We start from the raw sequence: 22,481 nt of genomic DNA, 5'->3' as shown, positions 1-22,481 counted from the left end.
GCCTGACATCAAGCTTTGTGTTTGCCAAGTGTCTCCTCGCTTATATCGACATTTACAGCTGCAACAACTCTTTCAGAGGAGAGCAAATGTATTTGTTCCATTAAGACATCCTCTGGCTGGCTTAAAGAAGAAGTCACTCAAAGACAAATGGGATTAGATGTTGTGTTAGTTTGGTAGCTTGAGTATTTACCTTTTCCTCTACTGTTTTGATCCGTCTGAGTACTGTTTGCTATCTGTAACAAATACCAGTATTGCTTCTCCCTGCCCTAGTTTTCTCTATCTCTCATCATGTGCTTTACTGAGAACAACATACCAAACACAAATCATATTTTAATTGTGTTACGCAGTTTTAGACACAGGAAAACCCCCCGTCTGTTCTGGGCAAAGACTTGTAGCAGTGGTAGTTAATGGAGCAGACACACAGTTTTCCAACGACAGAGAAGCAAAACTAAATGAACAAATATATAAAACGATAGTCATTTAGATGCAGGATGTTTGCATATCGTGCCCCGTCTGATTTATGGCCACAGACACATCTGCACTGGAGCGGCACCATGACTGAGGGATTGATCATTTATAAACCAAAATGCGCCTTTTTATTGAAAGATATGTTAAAAAGTACCAAACAACGATGTTTTTGTCGGTCTGTAGAATACGGTTTATTTCCAGTCCCCAAACGTGACTATGTAAACAGATTTAGGTCCCCACAAGTATAGTAATGCTAGACCACACACACACACACACACACACACACACACACACACACACACACACACACACACACACACACACACACACACACACACACACACACACACACACACACACCACACACACACACACACACACACACACACACACACACACACACACACACACTCACACTCACACCTGGCACAGCAATACATGTTCAGTGTCTGTTCTTTGTATATTTACTGCAGTTCTTCATGTGTGCCAGTACTCTGATACAATGTGTACAGTTTGAAAGGGTGTTAAATGAGACGTGGTGATGATTGATGGTTTGTGTGTTCATGTAATAGCAGTTAAAACAGGACCGGTCCCATGTGACCGCGAACACCAAAGTAAGGGGGGGGGGGGGACAGTTAAAGCCAATTCTGAACATGATTGTCTTTGTATTGTGAGTCACATGAACACAAAGGACTATCTGAACCCATGTGTGGCTCTCGCTGAGCTCAGATGTGGAGACTGTATCCACTCTGATGGGTTCAGGGAGGCAGGACACGCGTTAGAGAGGAGCATGGGTAATTAGACATGTTTTAGTCTGTCAGAGCGAGGCTAGCTGCTTTCCCGTGGTCAGTCTTTGTGATAAACTAAGCTAACGTTCATTTATTCCATACGTTGGAAATGATAGCAGAGTCAAAATATTCCATATTCTATTTGACATGTACGTGGAGAAGTATATCGGACGTGACTTTCAAGTGTCATGTTTATCTACACTGTTTGAGAGCCAGGGACTTCAGATTTTCATCGCCAACATTGCCTTTGAATCTTTGAAGACTTCTTCCCAAGCTGCCTCACATCCAAACTATGTCCATGCTTTGAACATGTTTTTAAAAACAGCCTGTGTGCTTCCAATAACCAGCTATTGAGAAGCCAGGAATGTTCTTTCCCATCACACATCTCTGCCAAACTTCCTATGTTCCCGTTCTGGAGCGATGTAATGTGAAACAGCTGCTTTCATAATCTGATAGAAGCACTGAAGCCTGTTTTCCCAAACCGACGGAACAACACACAGCCCCTCCCCCCCCCCTCACTTCTTCACTGTGAACTGGATGCGGTGGCTCTGCTCCAGGATCTTCATCAGGGTCTTGGTGTCGTACTCGGAGGGCTTCTTCAGCGAGGCCCCCTCAGGCAGACCGTGGGCCACCACACAGCCGGGGTCCTTCAGGATCCGCTCATAAGGCACAGGGACCAGGCTGCTCTTCCCCACAGCTTCACCTGTGGAGGGCACCAGGAGGATGTTAAGCAATGTGTTTAGGCTTTGTAGTGACAGTAAGTATGTTTTGGCTCACAAGGCAGCTGTTTCTATAAATATATGAATCATCCAAGTGAATATAAGTATAAGTATAAGTATGTAATTAGCACCCCATATATTAAAGTAATTGATGTTTAAGGTGTATCTTTTTGAGGTTTGCACACATTTCACAAGTGTTAAAAAGTGTACGTTTGGTAAAGTGGTATTGGCATCATACTCATGAACATGTAATAGTTCATTTCAATTTAAAATGTTTACCTTTTTATAGTGCATTTATTTGGGAAACACATAGAAAGCATTACTAGTCTTAAGGCCTGTTTTGGTTTAAAGTGATGGCCGTTAAAGTGAATTTTAAATCAGCATCATCACATGTTCGCCATATTCTTCCATCACTACTGAGTCTCGTGTGAGTTCTGATTATATTACTCAGATTCACATATTTCTATTTGTATGATATTTCAGTGGGTAAGCCTGAAGCAAAGTAAACTCTTTAAACCCGTTAACTCTCGATGCTAGTTTTTGCTAGTTAAAACATTCAGGACATTTGCAACCTTGGTACTTTGTGTTATATCTTGTACAACATTACATGGTGCAGACTCGAACATAAAATCCTATCATGATTGGGCAAGATAAATATTAAATGTTCGCTTGTCGAGAAAGATGTAAGTCATGCATTAAGTTAAAGGTCCCACGTCATGGCCATTTCTACTGATCATAATTCCATGGTTGAGGTCGACTAGAATAGATTTATATTTTGCAATGTTCCAAACTCACATTGGTTTCTCACAGCATCTCTCTATAGTCTGTGTATTCACTCTCTGTCCTAAACGGCTTGTTGGAGCTCCTCCCCCCCCCTCTCTGTGAGCCCAGTGGCCGTCTGCGAGACAGCGAAACCCAGCCCGAAACACACACACACCCGCAGCCTGGCTGGGAGTTTGTGTGTGTGCTGAGTTCCTCGGTGTCTCGCTGTCTTGCCGACCCCACACCAGTGAGCCAGCTCACAGTGTCCCGCTCCTCGCAGCAGCCAGACTTGCAACGTCCTGCCAAGTGTGTGTGTGTGTGAGGAAGTCGTTACGTCACTATACCCGAAATACGTCACTATACCCAAGATGTAAACAATGGAAAAAGATAAATGTCCACCGAGGCGTTCTGGGGCAGCACAGACAGGTCTCTCTGTGTTAGAGGTTTACTCGCTACAGGGTGCACTTTGAGGGTTTGTGACTGCAGACCGTTTACATGCAGAAGAACCTTCATAGCAACAAGGGGACGGGTGATAACCGGAAAAGCACGACATGGGCCCTTTAAGAGTTGTACGGCAGCTAAACTGCTGAGTCACACTTACTGTAGAGAACGGTGAAGGCTTCCTCCACCATCTTCCTCAGAACGAAGATGTTGGACTGAGCTTCTGACGGAGCTCTGGGTTTCCCCTGATCTCCGTCCTTACTCAGTATGCTCAGATCTACTTCCTGCTCTTTGGTATGGGCGTTAGCTGAGGACACATTCTGCAGACAGGGCCCCCCTGAAGACAAAGGACAAAAGCCACATAATAAGTGAACAAGAATATCCAATATGATTGTTGCTTCAGATGACCTGCCGTATTAGTTTAACAAATAGTTAATGCAACTTAACGTTTGCCCCTAACTGAGTCCTCGCTTTGACTTTAAAAGTTCCATGTTATCCAAACAAAACAAAAATAGGGTCTCTTTAAGTATCTTCAACAATTGGTGAAGCCATTCTGTTCAAATACTCATCATGTGTTTTAGTTAAGGGCCAATAACGTACACAACTTAAATAGATTAAATATGTATACTTATATTTCTACACTCTATTGACTTTTTCAAATTAGGTTTCGAATGTCTGTACTTTTATATTTCCTTAATTCAAAACATATATATTTTAATCCTGGTGCTGTTTGATGACATGCCTACCTTTGTGTAAACCAAGCAGGAGAAAAACGTGTTTAGACAGCCGTGAAAATGAACACTGCCAACGAACATAAATTGAAGCAGAATCTTTGATCAGATAAAAACATCTTGGTAATCTTGGAGATTACTTAATCTTTTATTTGTCTATAAATGTTGATGTTTGGATTTAGAATAGTGTGGAGTTATTGTATATCTTTGAGTCAAACAATCTGAAAAACCTCGGGAATCAATTAATAATATTAGTGTAGCCTCATCTTTATCTGCATCATCAAACCATTCGGCCCGAACAAGATGAAGTGCAGCCATTGTTCCCTGTAACTGACATTCAACTCATTCCCTTTGAATAGCCAGCCTCATGAAATCAACCTGCCCTCAGATGAGTGTTAATAGCAGGGAAACGCTGTGGAGTGAGAACATGAGGGGATTTCATACTTTAGCGCTCAAGGTCAATAGGTGGGGCTTAAGCTGTTTTCTTAAACACAGCTCAGCTTACAAACTTGCATACTCGTTTGGTTGAAGGAAATGAAGGCTTACAATTTGTGTAAAGGTATTCTGGAATATCTGAGTGTTTGTGTGAATGAGAGGCCACTTGATTTTAAACCTCCTAATTACAACAATGCATTACACGGGAACGCAAACGCAAAAGAAACGCAAACGAACTCGATATAAAAAAAGTCTTCCGTTCACAAGGATACGGCTCAATAAACGTGTCCCTTCTCGACCCGCTGGAGACGCTGTAGTACATATGCCAGGCCTGTAAGTGGCGCTGTACTTCCGCCAGAAAATACACCAAAAGCAGAGAAGAAGACCCCGAGCATGGTTGCCATGGTTGCCTGGTTGCCCTTATGTTTATTCTCTGCGGTGGATTCAGCAACATGTAGTTCATGTAGCTCTCCATGTCCACTTGTTGCTGATGGTCGTGGTAGAGGAGCTGTAGATGTTGCACTAACATCTGTAGCATGGTCAGTAGCAGCAGCTAGTGACCATGCTACAGCAGTGAGCAGCAGAGGTGGGCAGAGGCGGGGCTATGGCTTCATCGTTATCAGGAAAATTATCGTATAGGAAGCCATGAAGACACGGAGCCGTTTGCCCCCCAGAGCGTTCCGTCCGCAGATCTATCCACCTTGGGACCCGTTATCGTTTCCGCGTTTCCGTTTCCACGTTTCCGTTACGGCCTCGTGTGAACGAACGGGCTATACGACAGAGAAAAGTAGCGGATACAACCCGTTTCGTTCCCGTGTAAACAGCACCTTAATCTCCTCCTAAACAAGCCTCTGACAAATGTACTGTTTAAAAAGTAACGTAAAAAAGTTGATTTTAATCTTAATAAGCATTTTCATATGACTGTGAGCAGTTGTTACATAAAAGCATCTCATCCAATGTGACAATATGTTTTGTTGATATATCTTTTTATGTGATAAAATAATCTGACATCTGCAAGCTGCTAAAGTTATTGAAGCATTCGGCTGAATCTGCAATTCTGCAACGACATAACTTCCAATCCAACAGGGACAATCAGTGCCTTTGTATGAAACTGGCTAACAGCTGTAGGTACTGTACAATGACATTAATCAATGCTCCATTCAACATTCACCACGAAACTCACGGCAGAACTTGTAGAAGTCTGTTTGGATCTCCCTCCTGGAGTTGAGGAACACTCGGCCCTTTTCCGTGCCGACTGCAATCACGCTGTCTTCGTGTACGGTGACACACGCCACCTCAGCGTTGAGTTTAGACATCGCCATGCACTGCAAAACAAGGAGGCATCAGTTACTCTCAAGGCATTACCATCAACTCTGAGGAAGACATGCGCTCCACTCAAGAGTCTATTAAGGAAACTGACGAGCTGCATTGTGTTTTCTCTTGGGATGGAACAAGGTATTTTAGGGATGGCTTGACACCACTTTTCCAGTCCGATAATGACACCTTGAGTATTTGCAGATATTAAAGGTGGGGTAGGTAAGTTTGAGAAACCGGCTCGAGATCGCTAGAATTTGAAAATACACAACCGGAGAAAATCTGCCACTTCCTCACAGAGCCCCTCCTCCAACACACACGAATGCGCACATGACCAATGAGGGCACGAGATAAGTTTGTGCCCCGATGGAAGGCTGACAGGCAGGTAGGCCATCCAATCGATTGGTTGTACTGTTTACAGTATTACGGCTTCTCCAGATGACATTTTTTTATGGATTTGTTGTCAAAGCACTTCAGATATTCATTGCTATCGGGATGTTAAGAGCATTCCATGGAATATAACAAAAAGTGTATCTCGAGCCGGTTTCTGAAACTTACCTACCCCACCTTTAATATCAATCAAAAGTTCGTTTTTCTCTATGTAACACTTCATACGTTTCTAAAGATGCATTTTGTTTAACCGAGCTGTCAATAAAACTATGCTATATCTGTGAAACCAATAGTCTACCCCACTAAAGGAGGAAATAGGACTCAGCAATTCAATCCTGCTGCTTCTTTAAAAAAAAAAAGCGTTCTCACACGGGACCATTTCAACATTCACAATACAATTTAAAGGGAAACTCTGTTCAAAAGTTCAATCTGATAACCACGAATAACAAAGGAAGTATAGTTCCTGTCAGTTAGAGATAACTGAGCCCTCAACATGGCATTGTAAAAATGAAGAAGCAAGGAAAATGTAAATACTCAAACTACCAAACTAACACAACATCTAATCCCATTTGTCTTTGAGTGACTCCTTCGCTAGAGGATGTCTTAATGGAACAATGTAGAATATTACTAAAATAACTCTATATATATATAAAAATGATAGCGATATCAAGGTGAATTGCCATTAACTGTGAATATCCCTGTTTGAGTGACATGACTGAGCGATGTTGTGCACATTAACAAAGCATCTTCATATAAACAGGAAGCTTTCTCGCCACACTTCAGGCCATTAAGATTATAATGTATTATTCATATTAATTTTCTCTCTGTGCTTTTACTTAAGTAATTGGTATGTAAGCTGAGATATACATAGATATCTTGCTACACGATGAAAGTGAGATTATTGTCACCCATGGAGAGATGTATGTTATATGTGCAGTAACTATTCTTCACACTTTTGAGTACGTATGCGGGTGTATGTTGTATGTATGTTTCCCTCTGTGATGTCCCCTTCCTGTCTCTGCTGAAGTTTGCTGTGATACTTTGATATTTTGATAAGAGAAACATTTAGCAGGCTGTGTTATGTATGTATGTTTTTTAAGCCATTGTGTGAGGCGTCTCGTGGGACGTACCACTGAGTCGAGGGCGGACACCAGGCTGGTGAGGATCTCCTGTCGGGCGGACACCAGCGGGGCCGTGGCGACGCCCCCCCGAGAGTTGGTCCTGATGCCATCACAGGCCAGCTTCCTCATCTGAGCCATGCCTCTGCAGAGAGGACATTAACACAGTTTAGACAGGCAGCCACAACGTGACATGGAAGGGGAAAAAACCGGACGTGAGCGTGCATCCATAAACACACGCAGAGGTGACCTGCATTCAAAGTACTTTCTGCTGACTCCATTGTGTTTGACTTTAAGCAAATGTTAGGGTGTAGTCAAGGCATCGATCCAAGACTAGGAGATAAATAAAGGAAGTAAGGGATCAAGCTTTTATTATCTCAGGGATCATTTTTTAATCTACTAACAGGCAGATTCTACAGCCAAGCTAACAGCTCTGTTCTGCATTACTTAGGAGCTCCTAATGACATTGTTAGCGTGGTGATGTTTTGCATGTAATGTTTGCATAAGGGTATCAACTAGTAAGAACTAAAAGAACTGACATTTTTATAGTTATATGGACAGAAAAGTAATTTAGTAAGAGACCAATCGGTGAGGTTTTCTGTCTCGGGATTAAAATCTCATGAAATCTAGCAACGAGTGAATATTTGCAACTCAAATTTGCAATCGACCAATGGTAAATATGTTAGTTAGCTGTGTAATAAATACACAAGACAGCATAGGAAGTGTATACCATTTTAAACCATAGGTGTTCCTAGTAATGCATGACCTTTAGTTATAGGTTTATATATTGTTTTTTTTAGGTCCAAACCAGTGTTTCTCAAACTTCTTCATAGCAAGGACCACTTAACCAATCAGAAAACACTCGCGGACCACCTAACTCCACAAATATCCAAAAACACATCGTTTTTCTAGAACAGATTACAAATCGCCTGAAAATTGTACAAACAAGTGGCAACATGTGTGACGAAGGTGTTGCGCGGGGCTATATCATGCAATCGAAAGTGAAACTTAAGCTCGCTCCATTGCAGAGATATTCCCGCGAGAGTGCGGAAAACTTAAATAGATTAATTTATTTCAAATGTGAAATTTTACCAATATACTCACGGACCACTAGGGGGCGCTCACGGACCACCAGTGGTCCACGGACCACACTTTGAGAAGCACTGGTCTAAACTATAGTTTTGGACACTTATGGCGTGATGATGGCACTCCAAAAAGTATGAAGAGATAACCAAAGTTCTAATTTGGGGGGATAATGCAATTACTGAACATCATTTGAGAATCCATCCAATAGCCGTCGTGACAGGTCGTTAAAAACAACAAATGTGAATGTCATGATGGCACCAGAGGGTAAATCAGGAGTTCAACAAAATCTTTGGGATTCATCCTTCTTTACTATAAAACTTGATGTCAATGCCTCCAGTAGTAGTTAAGATATTTTACAAGATAAGGAAAGACTTTTGAGCTGCTGGTGCAACGGAACGTCAATAGTTGTTCAGGTATTCTCGACCAAAGCAATGGACTGGCCAGCATCCCTACAGCCACACTTCTAGCATTGCTAATCCATATGTATTCAGCAACCTATGGTTTCATGCTCTTGTGTGTGTCATTTGGGGCTTCTTAGAGCACTCAAATTATGTCATATGAGCCCCTACATCCTGTTTTTCCCTCGCTGACAGATGGCGCCAGAAAAAGAGATATTGACTTTAGATTATCGAGATAAGCCCTTAGATTTCCACCACTTAAGGCAAGGTTTAGCTACATCATACATTTAAACTGCCTGTCAAAGAACATAATGACATATAACTACAAATAACAGGACACTCTATGTATATTAAGAAGCAAACAGATATAAAATACTGCTCGGCTAAAGCCAGGCACTATGTTCTCATGGCAACTGAAACCCGTCTCCTTGGAAACTAATCTCGGGGCATTTGAACAATGCGGCTCTGGCCTTTAATCTCTCCAGACACTGGGAACCATTATACTCGCCTCTGGCAGCCCCACACCACTGACTCAATAGAGAGAGGACAGAGAGGCAGAGAGATAGACGGAGGGGAGGGTGGGTGTGGTGGGTTCAGCTGCACCAGTCTCAACATGCCAAGTCTATTGGCCATCTAAATGTGCCTCCCCTGGGGCCACAGCAAACATTAGCCCCCTCCCTCCTAAATGATTGCGGCCTCAAAATAGATGGCCTCTTTCCCTCACATATTTAAAAGGCAAAGGAAGTAGCGAGGCGGAGGAGGAGGAGGAGGAAGGTGGGGATAAGCATCAGCTCAGAATAATGCCATGTCGAGGAGGCACAATGTCACGGTCCTGCTGTGGCTCTCTGTGAATATTAAACTATTCAGTATGCAAAAACTACTCGAAACACAACACTAAAGAAAAACGAATTTTCGTCCAAGCAAATCCTGCAGTTGTTGATAGTGACATGCCAACTAATAGTCTAATGGATTATCTGGTGTCTACTACCAACTGACGTGAAACTTGTTTGCTAAAAAGATGATTAGAAAGACAGAGGAACTAGAAGCTACTTCGTCTTTTCAACATTCTGATGTCTTTTTACGATGTGTGCATCTTGCAGGGTTTTTCCTGCATCTTAAGATCCTGGGCACTCTGCCGGAGTGCCATTTGGAGCTAACCTCTAAGTGAATTTAAATTGTCTCAAGAACTGGATTAAACCAGAGGACCTAAAAAGGGGTCTGTAATGCGATAAAGCTGTTTACTGACAGAGGGCTACTTTGGCTCCAAAAATGTCAATATCTACTGGAGTCAGTGAAGGTGACCAAATGAAGGTTTATGTTCACTTAGGAAACGCTATCACAGCTCTGTGTCAGAGTTCTGGGTCTTTGGAGTTCTGAAACAGGGGGAAGTTACATAACCAGTCCAAACGTCTATATTTACACCAGCAACTAACCAAGGTTGTTGTTCTATGCTATAGTTTTTGGGAAGAAGATACACTTTACATATAAGTTCTCAACTATGATTAAGAAGTTAACCTCTTCCTATGCTTCTTTTGTCAAATTACTACACATGAAGTCTGCTTTCATACTAAATGGGGCATTTGTCACATGGTCAAATCTGTGTTTTTGATGGCCAACCATTTGTGTCTCGCTTTAACTTCAGACACGATGTGTTTGTAATATACATGTTAGTGCATACCCTCGAAAACGTGATATCGTGGTAAAAGACAAGGTCACCATAGCCCATACAGTACATGGCTTCAGAGGACGTTAGAGCTTTTCAAGATGTTTATTGGGATTCAAATTCTCTGCACACTTATGGCGCATTTCCACTACAGCACGGAGCGCGGTTTAACGTGCGTTTCCACTTGCGTTTCCACTTGGGGTAGTTCCGGCTAGCGGGTATTTTTTCACAGTTTTTCTGGCTCTCCAAAATCGAGGTTCTTTCCGGGCCAACAACCGGGCCGTATGCTAAACTAGTGAGAGAATCGCTGGCAACTACAACAAAATGAACATATTTGACCGTGATTTAATTGTAATACACGTTTCAAAATGATGCCGAAGTAACAACATGCTGATACCGGTTAGTAACAACCATGAATTAATGCTTTGACAAGTCTGCAGACAGAACCTTTTAAAATGCGTGTTTCCTGAATGGAGAATGGCTAAGCTAACATTGTATATGCTCCGACGGTCCACACTCACAACAACGGCCTACAGACATAAATAAAGCAGCGACTGTATCCTCCATGACACAGGCAGTCTGTGGTTTGTACTTGTTTAACTTCTGTCTAGTTTCTGAACAGATATGAGGAGCTGTGAGCTCTGAGTGCTAACAGCTAACGGCTGATGTTGGTTTTGTGTTTCGCATTGAAGATGACGTCAAGGCTCCGCCTACATTGCGTTACTATAGTTACTACCCCAGTTCCTAAACTGTAATGGAAACGCAGCAGAAAGTGAGCCTGGCCTAACAAGGCCTAACGAGGCCTAGCCATACCGTACTAAGCCGAGCGAGGCCCTGCAGTGGAAAAGCGCCATAACATTTAGTCTGGTTAACTAGCCCTTTACTTAAGTTAAAGTTGGTAGGTCGCGGCGTTAAGCTTTAAAAAGGGCTTTTTCTCATTTAATGAGTGATATCTGCTTTGTTTGCATGCAGGTGAAACAATACACATTGCTGCCAAAGGTTTCAAACGTTTCTTCTGATCAACAGGTGGCTGTAAGGTGCAAAGAGACATCATTGCTAATGTTTCAACAGCTTTGACAGCTGGTGAGTCACACTGAGTGCAAACTGAACATGTGTTTGTTGACAAGATAACTTCACAGGCTCTCATTTAATCTCTAGTACATTTATCATTTGGATTCAGCCATGACAAGCAATATGAAGTAGGCTGTAGGTTGTTTATCATGCTGTTGGTACACGTGTGCGTTTGTTTACATGCCACACAATGCCATCAATGTTTTACATAATTATGTCTTGAAGGAAGTAGAAGTATGACTGTAGTTTTTACATATCTCCAACTGCCAGGAAATCAGGGTGTGGTTTCTCAGCTACTGTCTAATTAATCATTACAACATAATCTCTGTTAGTGTTTACACGGTGTGCCTGAGGCTGTTTACCATTTTCATAAATCATTACTGATGTTATAATGTGTAACTGCTGGAAGTCAAAGCAGATGTACACATTAGGGAATAAAAGGGTCTAACCCTCCCAGACAGGATTAGATACGACAACATTAACATACCGTATGCCAATATTGTATATGACATGATCAATTAATAGGACAAATCATGCAAAACAGTGAGTTATCCTTTTATACACTATTATTGTACGATTGAAAGGCTATAATAAGAGTAATTGTGTCTTATCATCCAACAATTAGGTGGGATTATCACACATAATTATATTCTGATCCTGGTCATTTAACAGGCAATATTTAACCTGGGATCTTTGGACATACTTATATATGGAGAACATATATCTGGTCAAAGGACATACTGTACATCTTGTGTATTTTTGCTCACAGAGTAACTTTACACTTGCATATTTTGAATATAGTTGGCACGACATTGCATTCATACAAGATATTTTAAGGCACATACAGGGCTAGTATTGTGGGGAGAGCTTCTCATGCTGCTCAATTCTGGCACGATATCTACTATTAAGTTCACATCACATGAGAGGGGAGAGGCATTACTTTGACAAGCTGGACCCAGGAGATAAAGCCTGATACCACAGGATATGAGACCTGGGTGCAACAAATAAAGTCAGGGTCTGTTCTTCCACAGGAAATGAGCGTGTGTACAGATATCTCTTGTGAATTAAATCTGCCTAACAGACCATTTGTATAACTTCTTATAAGACAGCTGAGAGAATGAACAACAAGAAATTAACAGTTTAAATAAAGTCTCGATTCAGATTTAGACACCAAACACTTTTGAGATTGCTCTAAAATCATCTCTGTTTTAGATCCAGTGTCTTTTAGTTTAGGAAACACTACTAACATATTCACTTTTAGTAGAAACTGTAATAAACAGAGGTGGGAAAAGTCAGATGTTGTACTTAAGGAAAAGTAGAACCACCAGAGTGCAGGAATACTCTGTTACAAGTATTGGCATCAAAATATACTTCAGTGAAAGCTTTATGCAGATTGTTCCATTTCAGGATAAGCAGTAAATGTTTTGTTTATAATTATTGATGCATTCAAGTATCTTATAAAAATAATTAAAGGTGGAGCTAATTAATTTGGGTAGTTTGGGGAGTTTTCCTCCAGGTGTAACTAAAGATTATATGTCACAACAACATTAATCCTAATCTGCACAGTAGCCTAACTATAGATATTAAATAAACACGTGTGTATAGGTTACTTCTCACTTGCAGCATTCTCTTGCACTATTTTATTTCGTATATGTTTCTTTTTGCACCATTTGTTATGTGTATGTCTTATATATATATATATATATATATATCCATGTTGCATTGTTGAAGGATGTCCATAACTACACTGTAGCTACTGTGTTTATGACAATACAACCTATGGATCTTTGAAATTCAATGGAGTAAAAGTACACTTTTTTACTTCTGAATTGTAGTGGGGTAGAAGTACAAAGTAACAACAAATACTCGAGTACAGTAAAAGTACAGTACTTCAGTCAATGTACTTAGTTACTACTCACCACTGGTAATACATTATAACGTAATGAGTAACCCATTGTTTACTGCAGTTTAATAGGGTGTAACATGGCTGTAATTAACTCAGCAAGGCTGTTGGTTAAAGCTTTCTATATTAAAATAGCTTTTCTGAACTTCACATGTGTTGTTTTTCTTTACACTTGCTACGTTAGCGAACTGGCTTTGTCGTAGTAGCTCGGTAACCTTATCAGTGATAGCAATATGGGTATAATTTAACAAGCAGTGTCCTAATCATAAACACAGGCTAGCACAAGGTTACATGGAGACGTACCTCTGAGGTTAATTTAACTCCTAAACAACTATAACCCTTCCTTCGCTACTCACCGTAACGTTATGTCAAACTAATCAACGCTGGTAATTAGCTAATAACCGTTGGGTTAGCTAACTAGCTAGCTTACTATCGTTAGCTCTGTGGCTAGCTAGCGTTAGCACTTTCCTTTCATCTCCTCCTCCCCAGTCCAGAAATTAGGTTATAATCTGTAATTTTTGAATGTACAGTAATACAAAACTACGCGTTTAATGAAAGCAAGCAATGTAACTCGTCATGAATATTAAAAGGGATAGCGAAATCTCACCTTAATTAGCGATTAAATAGCCTTGTTGCTGCTGTCAATCCCGGAATAGGTTTATTCCCCCGTTTTAATCCATCAGAAACACTCGCAATTCTCATCCACAATGTCCTCTAAAACGTCGTAATCCGGAACATCACACTGTGGACTTCGATGACACGTTTTACAGTCTACTATATATGTATTTAATCTAAGTTTATGTCTGTTTTTCCCTTTAACAGAGCAGGGTGTCCCTTTCCCCTTTCTTTGTTCTGTAATCTAGTAAAATTGAAACTCACTCGCCTCCTGCTAATCCAAACCCAACTCAACAACAGCATCTATTGGCTGCAATTTCCATACAGGATTAGCGGAGGAATTTCTGGAAATACCCTCGGGGAACAACATTTACATGGAGAGGGAATATATTGTTTTTTATTTTATTAGTGTGACTGATTAAATCCCTGTCTGCCATTTGGCTGCAACTTCACACACTGTCAATTTTGGTTTACACAAAAAAAATCCTTTCAGACTGCATGAAAGTGGTTTGACATGATAGTATGCAAATTATGTTTAAGGATTAGTCCAAAGTGGATACAGCATTGATCTTCTGGTAATTACTGTAATACCATAGCTCTTGTGCCTAAAATAGCTTGTCAATGTAATATAGGGGAAAGTTCATATCCTAGTGAAAGGGGAATAAAAGTGATTTTATAATAAATGCAGTCAGATTTATATTAAACCTAATCATAAATGGTATATAATCCACTATATCACTATAATATGGTTAGTTCTGGTTGCATTGATACACCCCTAAACTGCTATGAAATAATTAGTTAAACCAAGAGAAAAACATGGATTTGTGCCTGTGCTTTTTTGTATTGCTTAGCCGAAAAAGTGATCACTTATTTATTAAAATGTCACCAGCATAACCCATTTGCCCTTTAGCAAACAAAACTGGGACGTTTGGATAAGGCTTGACATTTGCCAAGGCCGACAAGTAAAAGTCATATGTGTGGAGGTTATAAATCCAGAAATTGTAAATAAACATGCAATGTCTGCATGTCAGGAGGTTAAGCCCATCTTTCCACACATTTCAGTTATTGCAGACTATTCTCATCAAGTCACTTTAATACCAAATATTTGCCTGAGACGAGAGATTTCTAACAGGATTTATTGTGTCTTCTGTGTGTTTTGCTTAGGAATGGATAAATGGTTACTGGCAGAATTTCCCAAACCACCAACTTCTTAGTGGTATTCTGTGTGAATCTGTAGAAATATACTATGTGTTGCCCTTAAAGACAGACGGTAGTATGAAAGAGTGTGAAATAAAACACCACCAGCCTTTGCCCACATTGTTAATATTTAATGACTCAATCTCCGAAACCATTGCAGCAATAATCCAAAGGGTATACCCCTCCAGCATAAAAGGCCATGTACAATATCCAATGGAAAATGTAAGTATTATCGTCGCCGACCAGCGTGTGCCCTTCATGTTTTGCTCAGGATTAATGTCTCCTGTATAGCAACAGTTCCCTCTGACCAATACAAACAGGATCTCAGAGTGAATTTATGGATAAAACGATATTTGGAAGATTTACAGTATAAATTATAAACGTGTCGATAACATTATTCGCGAATAAAATCCAGATGTTCTTAACCTGGGGAATGATGAGAGTAACATTTTACACATTGTTTGGGTGTTAGCTCCTGTGGCAGCCCTTCAGTAGCCCTACTTAACAAACGGTCAGTCAAGTAATCCAATACATTTAGATACAGCATAAAATAAGACTGCTTTGTTACATATTTACATATAAGTTAATACTCGTGTATGGATGGAGTCTGTACTGATACGCAGGGACGTCTCTGGCCAACATGAGGCCCCACGCAAAGTTATATGATGAGGCCCTCTGTTTTGCGAGCGTTGACGGGAGGGGGGGGGCAAGATGATGCCCCCTCCGCAAGATGATGCCCCCTCCGCAAGGTGAGGCCCCCTCTGCAAGATGATGCCCCCTGCTGATACGTAAAAAAAAAAAGCTGATACTGCTAAGATGTGTTTTGATATAAGAGAACATAAAAGTCTTGAATAATTAACTGTAATAACTTAAGCATTCGTTAACATAAATCAGAAATACATTTAGGAGAAGCCCTGTCAAGAAGTCCTTTTCACATAGCAAAAAGCCACTTTACCCGACACCTGGAGAGAGATTTGTGGTTGAAATAATCTCTTTCAGTCCCGTTTACAGATAACTTTAGAGTGCACATTGGGGATTTAAATATATAATCGACAGTTGTCAGTGTCACAATGCATGTAAAAGTCCTCAGTTGGGATTATTTACTTTTTTGGTTTGGATAACAACGTTTAAAAAGCGGCTAAAATCCGATTCCAGAGTCAACTCGGCTGAACTGTAAAAGGAACAATACACTTTCTGCTGTCTGAAGTCAACATGGACGCCACAGATGTCAGAATGTACCGTTTGATTTTAACTTGATGTGTAGGGAATGCCTGAGGACAAAAAGAACAATGGCTAAATGTTTAATTGTATTTTTATGTGAAGCAATGGCTGCTCCTTCTGTACGGAGAACATTTAGTTTTACATCTATCAGCGTTTCTTCACAAAGACAAAGACGCTTGACAAACGTTGAGTGTGACGTCAAGGAATGGATCAGTTATTCGACTTAAGTTGCATTGCAACACATCAGACCTGTACCCGATATATGAACACATATGAATCAGATTTACCTTTAATGTTTTCCTTTAGAAGTGGCTGTTATATACGCGTGATAATGCACTCAACGGCTGCCAGAGGGAATAATAAGGTTCTCTCTCTTTCTTATTTCTTATATCAAGACGCCATGTTGAGCTTGATGGCTTACTTTAAAGACCCAGATCTAGACGTGGAACAATTTCAGAGTACAAGATTTTCATTCAAGACACTTTGGGAGAACTCGCTCCTACAGGGTTTTGCAAGCTTTTGTAAATTACATAAAATGGGGCGAAGCCTGCGAGCTAGTTCAGGCAGTCAACTCGAGCACATACATCAACACGTGACGCGCCTCGTCCCTCTGACAACCAACCAATCACATTCTCCTAAACATGGCGCTCTATTTAAGCTGCCAGGTCTTCCTGCCTCTGCCTCCTCGCTAGCTGCCACTGCTGTGTTCATGTTGCTGCTGCTCGCCTGCCCCCCCACCACCCCAGCTTCCACCTGTAGGCTCGGGGGATAGTTATCTAATCATCACTCAATGTTCTTTGTATGTCTGTGGATTATGTTTCAGGAAGTGGGTTCTAAGGTGTCGGTGACTGTTTAAAAAAGAAAAATCCAAACAAAAAACTGTCCGACATTGGTATCCATTATAAATACATGTGCCCTGATTACAATCGAGGAAGGGTTAAACAGTGTTTGTGTTGTATCAATAAAAGACAGATTTGGGGGTGCAGTATTACTCGAACAATCCTTTTTAATTCCACAGTTATTGATCATATTGTACACGAAAGCGGCAGCGCGAACACTGGACAGAGCTGACCGTAAAGAGGTTTCTAACACTTCTCATTAGATATGAAGTAAAGTCACAAATGACTCAAATGAAAGCCAGCCATTGCTCCGAGTGCCACGGGCCAAAACAGCTCACAGGATGAAATCAAAGTGAAAGCAATAAATAAAACAAACAGATCTTCACGTCGTTGTCCATCAGCCGTCCGGTTCAAAATTAGGAATTGTCACAGAGTTCGTACCGATAATATCTCTTCATGTCCCATTACCTGTTTATATGTTATAGTACTGTAAGCGGTCTTCATGATTGGCTAATAGGTGCTTTCTGCAACAACACATAAAATCACTGGAGATGGAGATTCGCTGTTTTGGTTTGGAGTGTAAACTGAAATCTTCATCAGGCGTCCATCGAAGGGTGAGGGAGGCGTGTGGCGCAGAGGATAGAGCATGGTCTGATGGTCACAGGTTCAAACCCCACTGCAGTCAGCATGTCGTTCACTTCACCCCAGATTGCTCCTGTAGGGATTGCCCACAGTATTGAGTACGTAAGTCGCTTTGAATAAAAGCGTCTAACAAGTATGTAATGTAATGTAATGTCAGGAGGAAACGTCGGACCAGCTTGTCCCAGTTCAATCTGATCTCTTCTGCTCAGATCAGTGTTGCTCCTGGAAAGAAAGGAAACAACATGTCTTAGCACTGACGGATGTTGTGATATTGCCACAATCATATCATGGTTTTAATTGTAATGAAATAGTACTAACATCTCGAGTACTGCCGGACTCCTGATGATGAATCCCATTGGCTGAGTTTACACCATGCACCTGAAAAACACAGTAAACAATTGATGACTTCACCCTCCTGTTGTCTCCGGGTCAAATCTGACCGATTTACTTCTATCAGAACACACACACACACACACACACACACACACACACACACACACACACACACACACACACACCACACACACACACACACACACACACACACACACACACACACACACACACACACACACACACACACACACACACACACCACACACAAACACACACACACACACACACACACACACACACACACACACACACACACACACACACACACACACACACACACACACACACACACACACACACACACACACACACACACACACACAGTTTGAAAGGGTGTTAAATGAGACGTGGTGATGATTGATGGTCTGTGTGTTCATGTAATAGCAGTTCAAACAGGACCGGTCCCATGTGACCGCGAACACCAAAGAACACGAAGACAATAGTTAAAAAGTTAAAGCCAATTCTGAACATGATTGTCTTTGTATTGTGAGTCACATGAACACAAAGGACTATCTGAACCCATGTGTGGCTCTCGCTGAGCTCAGATGTGGAGACTGTATCCACTCTGATGGGTTCAGGGAGGCAGGACACGCGTTAGAGAGGAGCATGGGCAGTGTTGGGAAAGTTCACTTTCTACATGAACTAGTTCAGTTCACAGTTCACACATTTTAAAATGAACTAGTTCAGTTCATAGTTCATAATTCAAAATTTTGAACTAAAGTTCATGGTTTCAAAAATGAACTAATTTATAGTTCATAGTTCTTTTTTCAATACGTTGTTGCGAGCTATTATTTGTTTCCTGTACGATGTTAATGCGCCATTTCAATGTTTACAATATCCTCAGAGGGCCGTACAAGTTATTGACCTCTGCTTAAAAAAACTAAAATCACAGCTCATTCATTTCATGCTGTGCAAAGAAAAAGCAACCTCTTAATCCAGATATCTCACCATGACTCGCGTATGCATGCACGTGCACGGTGTGGCGTGACCACCAACACAGAAAGATATGGACACAAGATGTGTGCAAATGTATTTAGTTTCCTATCCATGTGAACATGATTTAAGTGGGGGGGACCTAACCTCCTCTAGGGGGGTCCGGGGGGCATGCTCCCCTGGCAAGATTGTTTGCACTTTGAGAGCAACATTAGGAGATCTATGGACACATCTCTCAACACCCAAACACAGCTGTAAGCAGATTTTCTTTTAATTTATGGATATTTGACAAATCACTCCCCTTTCAAACTGTATTCTTCTTTATTAATAACTGTCATATAGTATTTTATACCTGTTTACTTTATTCTCTTGTTTTTTTTATAACTATAATGATCATATAAAGATGTGCCTTTACCTCACTGGTTGTAGACAAAGCTTCTTATATTCGTTAGCATAGCTAGCTAACCAGATGCTAATGATAACAACACAGTTATTGACTGTCTGAGCAGTATGACAGATGAGCAGATCGCCACTGGGCTTTCAACTAAAGACACAGACACGCAGAAACTGCGGCATGTGTATGGACTTATCGGTACTGCAATTTCTGAAGTGCTGGAGTGGCGTTCTGGTGCTCTCAGTCAGAACTGCACCCCTGTCAGTCGAGACATATACCACGTGATGACACGTTAGGCTCGTGTTGTGTTCAAGGACCCTGACCTTGGCCAGGAAAAACAGGCACTAGCTTGTTTAATTTTTTTGCGGTCTAGATTTCTTTCATTTTTTTATTCTTTGCGTGTGTTTATAAATTACCTCGAGGGCCGTACCAAATTGTCTCGCGGGCCGTATACGGCCCGGAGGCCGGAGGTTCACCACCCCTGCCGTAGAGTCTCACTCTGAGCGAGTGCTGCTCCAGCTGCTCTCGGCTTCGTCCATACTAATTCATTCATTCAATGCTTGCCGGTTCCGCGGTTCCACATTGTTTGTTGTGAGGAGTCTGATGACGTATATTATAGTGCGACAGCCAGGGGTGACAGGCGCGCGTCACAGGCAGCTTGCTGTTGCCAGATTGGGTGGTTTTCCGCATTATTTGAATCCTGTTTACGGTGTGTTTTAACTGGGTTTTCGGCTGAAAGGCATATGAAATCTGGCACACTTTTGAACGCCGTTATAATACAGTGCTGAGAATGAACGCACTTTTGAACGCCGTTATACAGCGCTGAGAATGAACGCGTTCTCAATTACGTTCATCTAGCGGAAATACAGTACGTTCAGTTCACGTTCGCCCAAAATATGAACGCGTTCATGAACGATCGTTCATTGAACGCGTTCAGGTACATCACTGAGCATGGGTAATTAGACATGTTTTAGTCTGTCAGAGCGAGGCTAGCTGCTTTCCCGTGGTCAGTCTTTGTGATAAACTAAGCTAACGTTCATTTATTCCATACGTTGGAAATGATAGCAGAGTCAAAATATTCCATATTCTATTTGACATGTACGTGGAGAAGTATATCGGACGTGACTTTCAAGTATCATGTCTATATCTACACTGTTTGAGAGCCAGGGACTTCAGATTTTCATCGCCAACATTGCCTTTGAATCTTTGAAGACTTCTTCCCAAGCTGCCTCACATCCAAACTATGTCCATGCTTTGAACATGTTTTTAAAAAAGCCTTTGATTTTTTTCTATTACGCCCCTTGTAGCACTTTGGGATTACTTTTAGCAAAGAAAGGTGCTTCACCAATAAACTGTATTATTATCGTTAAGTGAAGTTGAGGTTTTACCGGGCTTTTCTCGGGGTGTCTGCGCATGGCCAGCACCAGCTGGTCCACCTGCTGGTTGTGCTCCATGGCCCCCCGCAGGGCGTCCTCTGTGCCGAGCAGCCGCTGCCGGAGCCGGCTCATCTCCGAGTCCAGCATCGAGGGGTCCAGCATGGAGTGCCGCCGGTGGTCCGGGGAGGACCGCTCCCGACCCTGAAACACACAGAGCAGGAGTGAGTCAGCATGTTGGTAAACAAATGGGAAAGAGCAGATTTTCATATTTATTTATTTTTATTTTATTTTTTAAATACTCTTATTATTGTAATTTTAAAACAGTTTCTATTATATTCTGTTTCTATTATATTCTATTTGATTTGATTTACTTATGTTATATCGTGTTGCACTGTTGGAGGAGCCTGTGACCTAATATGTTCATCGTCATAACGACACTGTAGCTGCAGTGTGCACACTTGACAATGAAACCTTGAAATAACATGCATACAACATACGCCCGCATGCGTACTCAAGTGTGCAGACTAGTTACTGCGCATATAACATACATGGGTGACAATAATCTCACCTACCACAAGCTACCCATATTTTCATAGTTCAACATATTAACTCCCTCTCAGGGATCAACTCAGCTGCCACTGATGAGGCAGTGATTACATGAACAACAGCTGCCTTGCTTTCAGCCGTCTGTGGAACAGCATTCTGCTACTCTGTAATCTGGAGAGACCCATTGCAGCTACAAAAATTAAACATGAATAAGGTTTAAAAAAGTCACAAATTATGTATTGGGAGGCTGTCAAGAAAACAGTGATAGAATGTATATGTATTCGTGGTAAATATTTAACATTATACAAATCTTTTTGGCAATATATTTGAGCATATATGTTGTATATATATGTATTACTGTGTTCCCTTATAAGTGGAAAATTAAAGAGTTGAGTTTATTGGGCACGGTTTGACCTACAGATGCCATCAAGTTGCTTTTTGGGAAATGCAGGACGAAGCATTGTTGGGATGTTTACCCGTGCAATCGTAGCATCTGTTGCGTTGACTTCCACTAATCATTTAAAAAGTCATGCCTCATGATTTTCCCATCTTTAATTATGTATAGAGTATTTTGTATATCGTGACAGGCATTGAGACGAGGCTGAGGCTCCTCTTTTTTATGCAACTCTAACTTTTGCAAAATTCACTTGAAAAGTTTGATATATCTTTGTATTGGTTCAATGTGAAGCTGGAACCCGGAGGACAGCTTAGCTTAGCAGCAGGGCGTTGATAGTCCAGTAAGACGTCCCTATTAATCTGTGATCTACTGACTCGCCTTGGTAAATTATAGTAGATTTCTAGAGTAGCACGCGCAACGCTTTTGTGTAAGTACCGTATCATGATGCTTGCTGGGGATTTAGCAACACCACATTACTAGACCAGGGGAAATCAAAAGCACTCCCAGCAGTCCATCACACTTCCTCACCAGCAGAAGCAGTTTCTCGCGCAGGGTCTTGATGTCCTCCTGAAGTTTCTGCTCCTTCACCTTCCACTCGGCCTTGTGCACTTCCCGGGTCATATCTTTCTCCATGTCCC

The 22,481-nt window shown here is 41.3% G+C and overlaps 2 protein-coding genes across 2 annotated transcripts in view; both read right to left on the bottom strand.

Moving 5' to 3' along the window:
* The window catches only part of gtf2ird1 (GTF2I repeat domain containing 1), a 65,289-nt gene extending 51,145 nt beyond the window's left edge, over positions 1–14,144 (bottom strand). Inside the window, exons 1-5 of the mRNA XM_034099584.1 lie at positions 13,895–14,144; positions 7,179–7,311; positions 5,528–5,669; positions 3,339–3,515; positions 1,776–1,959 (exon numbers count right to left, since the gene is read on the bottom strand). Coding sequence (XP_033955475.1) covers positions 1,776–1,959; positions 3,339–3,515; positions 5,528–5,669; positions 7,179–7,307 — 632 coding nt within the window. The 5' untranslated portion in view covers positions 7,308–7,311; positions 13,895–14,144. The remainder of the gene's footprint in view (positions 1–1,775; positions 1,960–3,338; positions 3,516–5,527; positions 5,670–7,178; positions 7,312–13,894) is intronic.
* A 3,164-nt stretch (positions 14,145–17,308) lies between these two features.
* Positions 17,309–22,481, bottom strand: part of LOC117458575 (CAP-Gly domain-containing linker protein 2-like) — a 19,882-nt gene continuing 14,709 nt past the window's right edge. Inside the window, exons 8-11 of the mRNA XM_034099150.2 lie at positions 22,372–22,481; positions 20,913–21,101; positions 18,120–18,179; positions 17,309–18,023 (exon numbers count right to left, since the gene is read on the bottom strand). The exon at positions 22,372–22,481 is cut by the window's right edge and continues 50 nt beyond it. Coding sequence (XP_033955041.2) covers positions 18,012–18,023; positions 18,120–18,179; positions 20,913–21,101; positions 22,372–22,481 — 371 coding nt within the window. The 3' untranslated portion in view covers positions 17,309–18,011. The remainder of the gene's footprint in view (positions 18,024–18,119; positions 18,180–20,912; positions 21,102–22,371) is intronic.

This window comes from Pseudochaenichthys georgianus, chromosome 14 (genome assembly GCF_902827115.2).
Source record: "Pseudochaenichthys georgianus chromosome 14, fPseGeo1.2, whole genome shotgun sequence".
NCBI lineage: Eukaryota > Metazoa > Chordata > Actinopteri > Perciformes > Channichthyidae > Pseudochaenichthys > Pseudochaenichthys georgianus.
Note: the sequence above shows the minus strand (reverse complement) of the source record. Positions and strands in the feature narration are given on the sequence as shown.